The sequence below is a fragment of the Ruditapes philippinarum genome, unplaced genomic scaffold, assembly GCF_026571515.1.
Source record: "Ruditapes philippinarum isolate M1 unplaced genomic scaffold, ASM2657151v2 ctg2624_1_1_1_1, whole genome shotgun sequence".
In the NCBI taxonomy this organism is placed as follows: domain Eukaryota; kingdom Metazoa; phylum Mollusca; class Bivalvia; order Venerida; family Veneridae; genus Ruditapes; species Ruditapes philippinarum.
The window spans coordinates 111,154-122,466 of NW_026856741.1; the positions used below are offsets into that span (position 1 = coordinate 111,154).

Sequence of the window (11,313 nt, forward strand, 5' to 3'; positions counted from 1 at the left end):
GTCGATGACTTCTAATCCAGTTACCTCTCTGGCGAGGGTTCGATCCCCGGGAGATGCTTTGGTAGTTTAGCTCGGAGGAAGGTAGTCTAGTACAATGTACTGGTTTAACTCTCCAGGAACGATGGTTAGGAAACTACCCGCCTATATGACTGAAATACTGTTGGAAAAAGGTGTAAAATGAAACAAACAAACAAACAATCAACTTTCAAGTGAAAACAATCATTAGCCTTTTTAAGATTAATTTAAAATCGTAATATACTAAAGGTCTATATAACTTAGTAAAAAATCAAGTGAAAACCTCAGTAGGTTTATAGATTGCTGTTGCATCAAGAATTTTCTAATGTCAAAAAGGGTCAAGAGTCTGTCAAAATCCATGTCAAGAGACTTGGGCAGACTTTACCTCCTAATTTGTACTTTGATCTCAAGTGTGTGACGTTTCAGGGCACATATATATACATGTATATATATATATATCATTACTGGTTGATAAGATACAACGTTTACTAAAATATTAATGAGCACCAATTCGTACAGTATAGGTCATATGGCGCCTTTCCAGCTTGACTGGTGGCCCCTATCTGTACATTATTTTTAAGGCACAAACAGGAACTTGAGTAGAACCACAGAGATTTTGCAAGCTGTTAGCTTTCTTGCATGTACAATCCGACGATGCTTGCACGGCTGGAACCTACATCTGAGGCAAGAGGTTTAAAGTGGAAGACCTTAACCACTCCGCCACCGACACACCTAGATAATGAGATCTTTTCGACTATGAATTTTCAAGTTTATATCTTACTTTTCAAGTTTTGCTGCAAACGAAAATAAAGCATCAAGAACAACAAAGGGAACCAACTCAAAAATTATGAAAGGTAGTTCTCATTCCTATGCACTGCACTCCTTCTCAGTGAAACAGAAGGAAGGACAAAGTGAAACTTTAACCATATATCTAGCTACATTTTTGGTGTGGGATAGTAAAAATAAAATGCAGTGTAATATAACTGAATTTAACTCACCTTTATATTGTCTAAAACTCAACAATTTTAACAAGTTATCTCGTAAAATTAAATAAATTTTCATGATAAATAACAAAAAATAACATACATAATAGATGTAAAATTCATAAACAAAGTGAACACACTATGGCACTGATAGTGGTTTTATGTGTAATCACACTAAAAAAACTACGTTAAAGAAATTAAAAACAACTTTTGATATTAAATACCTGACAGTATTTTTGTAAGAATATGAAAGATACATGTATATCAAAGGCTATATATTTGTAAAAGACTTTCGATAATGGATGCTTTAACTATATGCTTAAATCCTACTGGGTCATAACAATGTTTCTTTATATGGCACTTTAGAAATGGGTTGTTAAGGACGATGAATCAAATGTGATATACCTTCATCATAAATGGACTTGCCCCTCTTTCAATGTTGACAATATTTTGAATTTCATCATTTTAAGAAAATATTTCAAAAACTGATAAATAGCAAACAATACAGACTATGATCACACACAGTCTGCATTGGTCACATGGGTAGAATGCTTCATTGGTCACATGGACAGAATGCTGTATTGGTTTGCATTGGTCACATGGGCAGAATGCTTCATTGGTCACATGGGTAGAATGCTGCATTGGTCACATGGGTAGAAATGCTGCATTGGACACATGGGCAGAATGCTTCATTGGTCACATGGACAGAATGCTGTATTGGTCTGCATTGGTCACATGGGTAGAATGCTGTATTGGTCTGCATTGGTAGAATGATATTGGTCACATGGGTAGAATGCTGCATTGGTTTGCATTGGTCACATGGGTAGAATGCTGCATTGGTTTGCATTGGTCACATGGACAGAATGCTGCATTGGTTTGCATTGGTCACATGGACAGAATGCTGCATTGGTTTGCATTGGTCACATGGGTAGAATGCTGCATTGGACACATCGGCAGAATGCTTCATTGGTTCACATGGATAGAATGCTGCATTGGTTTGCATTGGTCACATGGGCAGAATGCTGCATTGGTCACATGGACAGAATGCTGCATTGGTTTTGCATTGATCACATGGACAGAATGCTGCATTGGTCACATGTACAGAATGCTGCATTGGTTTGCATTGGTCACATGGGCAGAATGCTGCATTGGTTTGCATTGGTCACATGGGCAGAATGCTTCTTTGGTCACATGGACAGAATGCTGCATTGGTTTGCATTGATCACATGGGCAGAATGCTTCATTGGTCACATGGACAGAATGCTGCATTGGTCACATGTACAGAACGCTGCATTGGTTTGCATTGATCACACGGGCAGAATGCTGCATTGGTCACATGGACAGAATGCTGCATTGGTCACAAGTACAGAATGCTGCATTGGTCACATGTACAGAATGGTGCATTGGTTTGCATTGGTCACATGGGTAGTAGAATGCTTCTTTGGTCACATGGACAGAATGCTGCATTGGTTTGCATTGATCACATGGGCAGAATGCTTAATTGGTCACATGGACAGAATGCTGCATTGGTTTGCATTGATCACATGGCCAGAATGCTTCATTGGTCACATGGGCAGGATCAGCTGCTGTCAGCAAAGACATGCAAGGAACAGGAAAACAAATCTAGATGTCAATGTACACAATGAGCGTTACCCTGATTTTATCAGTAAAAATTAGTTTCCTTTACTATCCAGATGAATAAATCTAAATTTAAATATTCCATGAAATGTTTAGAAAACAACAACAAAATTGTAATGTTTACAATTTTCCATAAATGAATGGAAGAATAAATCCAAAGTCAGCAATTTCTTGAAACCAATGTACAGGCACATGTCAGTTCATTCATGTTTACAATTTTTCATCAAAACCAGGAAGAGTGAATGTAATTTAAGCAATTTCATGAAATGGACTTAATAGAACATTCCAGGCTGTTCATGTTCACATTTTTCCATCAATGGTTGGCAGAACAAAACCGGTCAGGAAAGATTTGAGGTCTGCAGTTTCAAGATCCAGGTCCATAAATCTGTTAACAATTGTCTGGCATCTGAAAATTATCACAAAAGTTATGTTAAAAACTCACATTCTATATATTTTAATGAAATAACAAGCAATTTAATAAAATAACTTGGAACTGATTAGCATGGTTGCATGCTTTATAGGTAGGGTTGTTTTAAAGTTTCTTTTACTTTCAACACATTTGCCATCAATGTTATGCCAAAAGTAAAGTTAAGTGAAACTGTATTAAACTATTAATATGATATTTTGATACAAAAATCACTCAAACTGATGAAGTTAAATTTATTTCACACCTTAAAAATGTAACCATTTTGAATTTTGAACTTTTGCATAATGGGATCTCATAATAAATCATCATTGGATCCAATTTGATTAATTTACCCTTGTTTTCTTTTTGCCACTCCAAACAAGAGCTGTCGGTAGGACAGCAACGCTCGACTATTCTTAGTGCTTGATAGTAAAAAAAATGCTTGATACAGTTACCTCCTCCTGTTTACAGGTTGGGGTAATGATGGTGAACAAGTGTGCAAAGTTTCAAAGCCATATGTCAATGGACTTTGAAAATATTTGAGGTATTACAAAACCTTTAACGTAAATTCTAAGTCGAAAAAGGGGCATAATTCTGTCAAAATGCTTGATACAGTTACATCTTCCTGTTTACAGGTTGGGGTAATGATGTTAAACAAGTGTGCAAAGTTTCAAAGCCATATGTCAATGGACTTTGAAAATATTTGAGGTATTACAAAAACTTTAACATAAATGCTAAGTCGAAAAAGGGGCATAATTCTGTCAAAATGCTTAATACAGTTACCACCCTCTGTTTACAGGTTGGGGTAATGATGGTAACAAGTGTGCAAAGTTTCAAAGCCATATGTCAATGGACTTTGAAATTATTTCAGGTATTGCAAAATTTTAACGTAAATTCTAAGTCAAAAAAGGGGCATAATTCTGTCAAAATGCTTGATACAGTTATCTCCTCCTGTCTACAGGTTGGGGTCATGATGGTGAACAAGTGTGCAAAGTTTCAAACCCATATGTCAATGGACTTTGAAAATATTTGAGGTATTACAAAAACTTTAACATAAGTGGTTAGGCGGACGCTGACGCTCGGGTGACTACAATAGCTCTACTAATTCCAGGCTGTCCAGCACCTTCTGACATAAAATTAGGGCAAATTTTAGGGCAATATTTTAGAAATTTTAGGGATAAAATTAGGAATTTTAGGGTACATAATAGAAATGTTAGGGCTACAATCTGGAATTTTATAACTAAACTAAGGCCCAGAAGAACCATGATGAGGGCAAACCTTTGCATATTTGACACAAAAGTAACTCACAAATAATGCTTTAGTTTAGTTAGAGCAAAGGTGTCTACCAGTGTTGACTCACTTGTCAACTGCCTCCCCTGCGGAAATGGTCATAGTCAAACCATGTTCAAACCATATTTGAAATATGTTTTTTCAATGGCTGAACATGTCAAAAAGAACATGCTCTACCTATGTTTTGGGAATGTTATAACCACAAGTGTCTAAAAGGAATTCTTATACAGTGAAATTCATGCACAATGCAGCTTTTGAATATGGACAAATGAATTTTTTTGAATAAGTAGGAAGTAAAAAGGCATTAGCCTTAGTACAATTATTTAAACAAATTTGAAGCATCAAAATCAACACACAGAATTGCACATCAAAAAAGTTCATCACACAGACCATTCAATTGCAGTTTATCTAGATCACATAATTGCAAAATGTGTGTACATGGTAACTGGAAATGAGCTTTATATTAGTGAACTTCCAAATTATTTTGAGTGTGATTAATTAAATTATATGAGCCTGCATTTTCCTTCATTGCACCATATGAATGAAAAGAACAAGAATTGAATAAAATTGATAACTTTGTGGCCAAAAAACAATTTCTCCTACTGAGGCATCAGAAAGGATAAATAAGTATGAGGGAAAGAGTTAATTTTACAAAGTCTATGTTAACACATTTAGTACTTTACAATGTTGTTTTGAAATTATGCAGATTTAAATATAAGAGTTGTGAGTAAACAAATTTTATATTAATTTTTAACAACTATTTATACATGTTTTTAATTAAGATTGTGTTACAACAGCTTCATAATGATCATTTTAAAATATGATATGATATAAATGGACCACTTCAGCCATTTGGAAAAAAAGAACAAACATAAAATTCAAGATATCTGGAGTTGGCAAAACAGTGTCAAAATATTCCAGAATAAGTGGACCTCTTATTGTTATGATTTAAGTTTCAGGACCATGATATGGTATTGTTTTTGCTGTTAACTGTCAACATGATTATTAACAACTGCTTTGATTATATGATAGCAATGTTACGGACATAGTCAAAGTAACTTTTAGTTGAAACGAAACCATTTCAATGTCACCAATTTTGAGTTGGCAAATCATGGCAAATCATATTTAACCATGTTCAAAACATGGTCAACTTTGTTATGTCACAGGGTTACAAGTTATAAGTATGTTTATAACAAAAGATAAATTTTTTTAGGAATTTCAGTGAAAAAATAGGGCATTTTTAGGAATTCCCTTTGAATTTTTCACTTTTTTAGGAATTTTAGCCAAACTGAAAAAAATTAGGATTTTTTAGGAATTTTAGGGACGCTGGACAGCCTGTAATTCTTATCGAATAGTCGAGCTAAAAATCCATATCCAATCACTATTGTACTCCATAACTTCAAGTAAAAAAATTCATATAAAATCAATATTGTACTAGCCTGGTTTTCATTTTCAGAGGCAAAACAAATCAAATGACTTCCTTATTGAACTTGATGTTACAAATTTTGTAAAAATGTCAAAAATTTGATGCTGTGACATAAAGATGTCATTATATTATATATTATTCAATATTGAACTGAGTGCTTACCTTTTAAATTGAGTTTCAGTTGCCACGGTATCTCGTCTCTGCACGGGTTTACATTGTCTTATCAATTGAGATACCTTGAAAAGGAAGATGGAAAGAATTTAAATGAGGGATTTTCAGACATTAGTGTTAAGTTATGGTATAATGCAATTTTTATAGACAATACCTTAAGACAATAAGACAATACCTTAAGATCCAGCAAAAAATACCATTATTGTTTTTCTTCAATTTTCACTTCAATAGATTGCCGGTACCCAAAATTTTATTCAATAAAATTTCATTTTTAAAATTAATAATGAATCAAAATTCAGGCAATGTTGCAAGTTTCTGCCAATGAAATTAAATGCTTGTATGTAATAGAAATATCTTACTACCTCTGTCTCTCTCTTGACGATCGTACTTGGAAGTCCTGCTTGTGTTGCAACATGGCAAGCGTAACTTGAAGAAGTATGACCTTCCACTAGCTGGTACAAGAAAACTAATTCTTCACCATTATGTAATGTCTCAAGTGTCTGAATAAATTCATGAATGTATTCATAAACTGTACATTTATATATATATATATATATATATATATATATATATATATATATATATATATATATATATATATATATATATATATATATATATATATATATATATATATACATACACATTCCTCCATTTACGGGGCATCGGTCTATTTGAGACCATACTTGTGGGGTGTATATTTAATGTGGGGCATACATAAGGCCTCGCAACTCTGGCATGTTTAAAACGATGTATGGGGGCGTAGGCTACCCTTCTAACATAGTGCCCGTAGGCTCAGCTATAAGCATGTATATTTATAAAGAATCAAAGGGCTGTAAGCTCTGTGGTATTTTCTGATCTTTGCAATTTAAATCGTGCTGTATATCTGTATGTATTTTCCTGTATAAGTTTATTTTTATGTACTATAATTCATCTTGAAAAGCACCAGATTTTGATACATACGGAATTTTGTATAACTAGAGTTGCATCAAAAAATCATTTATGTTCATTTTTATGACAGCCACACTTTATCCTTGCATATCATGGCTACTTCCTTAACAAAGACAATTAAAAAAGAATTAAAAAAAAAAAGTTTCCTCTACTGGGATTTGAACTCCAGACCTCTCACTCACTCAGCGAGCGCGTTACCCCTGCACCACGGAGAAGTTGTACATACAATGCCTGAATAAAATCAAGCCATTCTAAATTTAGAACTTCCATTGCATTTCGGGTTTGTAATCCTTATTGATTTCGAGGTATTTTGTTCACGATAAACCTGTTGTTTAAAATCGAAGTAAATAATTTAGAGAAATAATTGTCGCCCAAACAGTCCGACATGTAGAATCTATATATTCCACTACTCGGCAGTCAGATTTCTTTGTGAAGTATTTGGAAATCGACATCGCCAGAATCTTTATATTCCACTACTCGGTTTGTGTAGTATTCGGTAATCGACATCGCTAAAAATAGTATTTTCATTGATAAAATCATATTCATCCGCGTAATTTGTGATTGTGCATTTATTGACAATTCTATAAGCCAACGCTATTTTTAAACTTTGAATGCGTTGTAATTTGTTGGATACTTGTAACAAAATAAAAATATTTCTTTCTTTTAAATCGCTAGTTTAAGCTGTTTTGAGAACTACTTGTTGTTAAGTTTGTCGTGAAACTTCTGTGTCAGAGATTGAATGTCCGCTTTGTATTTACTTATTTTCGATCAGAAAATACAATAAAACAATATAAGAAATCTTCGACCATTCGTGAATTATTTTGCTTGAAAATTAATGCGCCTGCCTTTGACCATCTTTACGCAGTGATATCCCCTGAATTTTTCATCGTTAGTGTACATATAAAGGGAAGTAACCGCTTCAAAAAAGTGGACTACTTTCGGCATTTGCAATTAACAGCATTAGACTCTGAAATTTCGCTACCATTATTTGTTTGGTCTGACGACCCAAACAAATAAAAATAGTTTCAACTTCTTACTTAGTTTTATTACTGGTATCTTATATCATACAGTAAAAAAATTGTTTATAACACAAAGTGTTACTTCATGTATGTAAAACCGAATTTATCACCAACTGTCAAGACGAGCTCAAGCTTTTGAATACTCTTGCACAAAATTTATGATACATACAAATTTACAAAATAACACCTATAATTTAATAACATACCAGATATTTGACATTTGGAACTCTTGGAATTAGACTTTGTTGTATAATGCCATGGTAATGTGTACTGAGGAAAATATGAGGGGACTGACATCCTGGTCTATCCAGTGCTTCAGACAAGAACACAGTAATGATAGGCCATCCACCTGTTACATATAAAATGTTCATAAGTAAAAGAAAGACAATGTTAGAATAAAAACTTGATTTCAGAAAAAGAATACTAGAAATAAAAAAATCTGCAAATTTTCTGCCGCCAAATAATAATATTAAACGAATGATAACAAAATTTAAATCGCTAAATCACCGGCCATGTTTGTGTATTGGCCGTATAAAAACAGGTGCGCGTGATGTCATTTCCCCACATCTTTAGATTTATGACAAGTAAAATGGTTTCCTGCGGAGAACATTTTTGATGATATGAAGATATTTCATTTAACTGTCTTCAACATTGTTTGGGTTGGTGGATAAATAAACGTTTGTATCAGGAATATAGTTGACAATAATCGATCAATATATAGAACAAGGTCTTTGAATGGAAACTGGTGACCGTTAATGACCGGAGAAGGTCGAACATAAAACAATTATTTCTTTTTAAGAAAATGATTAAATAAGCCTACCATTTTATGAATAATTCCGAGCCAAAAAAAAGCAAACACACAAGTTTTCGCAGAAAACATCTCTATTTATTATGGCAGATGCCACTACGAATATTTTAATTTTGTAGATTTTCAGTATAAACAATTTATTGTTTTTAACATTTTGAGATACATATTAAAGAAACATTGATAATTTTCAAACACATCATTCAAGTTTTTCCACCTTAAACTTTATTATAATTATAGAAAATTAAAAATATCACGTAATAGTTTTTTGTTCTTAATTAGGTGTAATTCTGACTTATTCCCTAGAGGATTATCCGTAACGTACCGGCAAACGGTATTTAGCCAGGTTTTCGTAAAGGTCGATTAACTAATCATGTACGGTTTAGGTCTCAACCCGGTACGGAATTAGACCCAACCCGTTGTATTCTAGAAAGTAGTTCTTTAAAATTTTGAAGTGGCCCAATTTAAGTCATCCCTAGTTAGATTGGTCATAATTAAAGTGTATTTATTGCATGTGTGTAGTTTTTGTGTGTTATATGATGTGTTTAAAAGTTGTTTTTTGTGTATTCTCCAGGAACTCATTTGTTGGCGGAAGGATTAAAGATGTACCACCCACCAGCAGTCAGGAGTTTTCAAAGTGGTGAATTTAAACTGTGTTACAACAGAGTGAAGATTTCTGAAAAAAGTAGATGGCTAACCTATTGTATTTTGGGCCTCATTTGACTTAAATAGTGCTGATGTTTAAAGTTGAAGATAGTATATAATTCATCAAGAACAGTGGAATCCAAAATTAAGCCTCAAATGTGACTGATTTACTATAGAACAAAGAACACGAAAATTCACCAGGCCGTAACCTTTACAGATAACATGCTCCTCCATGTACCTAAAACAGGTCACGTGCTCCTCTATGCCTCAAAAGTTAAACGCGTACCAATACCCTGACCGCAGGGAATAAATCTAGTTGAATCGTAGCGAAATATTAATATTCATTCACCCATATGTCAACCCCCCCCCCCCACAGGAAACCATGTTCTGTATCCGCCCCTGGTTTAAGGTAAAGAAAAATGATGTTTTTGAAAATTATCAATATTCCTTTAATATCTATTGAAAATTATTCAAAAAAATAAATTATTTATAATGAAAATCAATAAAATTCAAACAGACGTAGTGGAATCACCCATAATAAATAAAGTTTTTTTCTGCGTAAACTTGTGTAATAACTTTATTTTTTGTATGGAATTATTCATACAATGATATTTAATTATTTTCTTATAAAAAATAACTGTTTTATTTCAATTTAATTTTAAAAAGGCCGAAAACATCGAGTTCGCTATTACACTCCATTAGAGCTATGTACAGAAAGTACCGGAAAACGGCGTTTTGCTAGGTTTTCGAATTCGTGAATAAAGTATTGACCAGACAATTTATTTCTCACAGGAGGTGTAGAGGAGATTTTTTATGGTTCAAAGTACGTAACGATATCAAAAAAAAAAAAAAAAAAAAAAAAAATCAACGTCTACCGGTCGCACCACTTAAGCCCAGTGATGCCCGTTACTCCAAACAATTAATGCTATGTTAATTAAAGTCTCGTCTTAATGTAATTAAACAATATTTCACAGATTTAATTAATGCACATGTTATTATTTAACATAGTTTCACAATCAAATAATGCAATGAAATAAACAAACGCACCAACGAATAATTGGCTGTTTATTATTTAACGGCGATAATTATCATTATTATAAAAATCCTACGAACACGTGTTCTTATTAGTACATGTAATTAAATTTTTGCAGTTTGATTTGACTTTCAAATTAAAAGGTGTGAACATATGTTATAATTGATGAACACATTTCAAAAATATAAGTAAGTAAGTAAGTAAGTAAGTAAATGGTTTATTATAGTGACATTGTGCATTTATCATTTCACATACATTATAAGAATACATACAAAGACACCCGGCCCATTGGACCTATTTGCCGTAATGACTGCTTTGATGCGCAACTGCGTGTTGTTGTAGTGAGTAGCTCGTGTTTTTCGCTTACAGCTTACAGCCTCACCGCTGGCTACCACCTAGTGGGAACCGGGGAGCCACTTGTAAGCCTTCCCTGCCAGTTATAGCCTCTCATGCAGTAAGACCGCTGTGGCCCATTTATGGGACCTCCCCGAGGTGGCAAACGGAAACTGGGCACCTTGCGGCCCCAGGCTAAACCACTCGGTCTTGGAGGATCTAGGCCCCTAAAGGCATGGCTTGCATGACCCACCGGTGTGAGGATATGCCCTGAAGCCTGCTAACCTAGAACCCAGCTATGGGTCAAAATAGCTCCACAGCCTCGTGGATTAACAAATGGCCTGTCACAACCTGGGTGACAGTAGCTAGAACGACGAGCACCATCATAACCGGTGTAACGGCAATCCAGCAGTGGTCTCTGAGCACAACAGCCCGAGTTAGATGGGAACGGTGGAGAAGGACAACTCTTATACCAAACCAAGGGAGACAACCCTTTCAAAATCACCACTGCCTTGTGGTCAGTAGTTGGGTCGGCAAGGGCTTTGGGTGAGGTAACCCTAACCAACCTAGAGAGTTGAAATCGGAGATGCTGGGCCAT

The 11,313-nt window shown here is 34.4% G+C and overlaps 1 protein-coding gene across 1 annotated transcript; it reads right to left on the reverse strand.

The window, feature by feature from the left end:
* Positions 1–1,672: 1,672 nt before the first annotated feature.
* Positions 1,673–11,313, reverse strand: LOC132747572 (mutS protein homolog 5-like). Its single transcript, XM_060736991.1, has 5 exons — positions 11,001–11,313; positions 8,106–8,248; positions 6,292–6,429; positions 5,921–5,994; positions 1,673–3,042 (listed from the first exon to the last, which is right to left on the reverse strand). Exons 1-5 carry the CDS (start codon positions 11,311–11,313, stop codon positions 2,937–2,939), a joined length of 774 nt encoding a protein of 257 aa, XP_060592974.1. The 3' UTR covers positions 1,673–2,936.

What these genes read in the sequence shown, in the direction of transcription:
- LOC132747572 (XM_060736991.1), bottom strand. Translation starts at nt 11,313, where the DNA reads ATGGCCCAGCATCTCCGATTTCAACTCTCTAGGTTGGTTAGGGTTACC. An exon ending in TTCCAAATGTCAAATATCTG is followed by an intron (nt 6,430 to 8,105) that starts GTATGTTATTAA and finishes GAATTTATTCAG; the next exon opens with ACACTTGAGACATTACATAA. An exon ending in ACTGAAACTCAATTTAAAAG is followed by an intron (nt 3,043 to 5,920) that starts GTAAGCACTCAG and finishes GATAATTTTCAG; the next exon opens with ATGCCAGACAATTGTTAACA.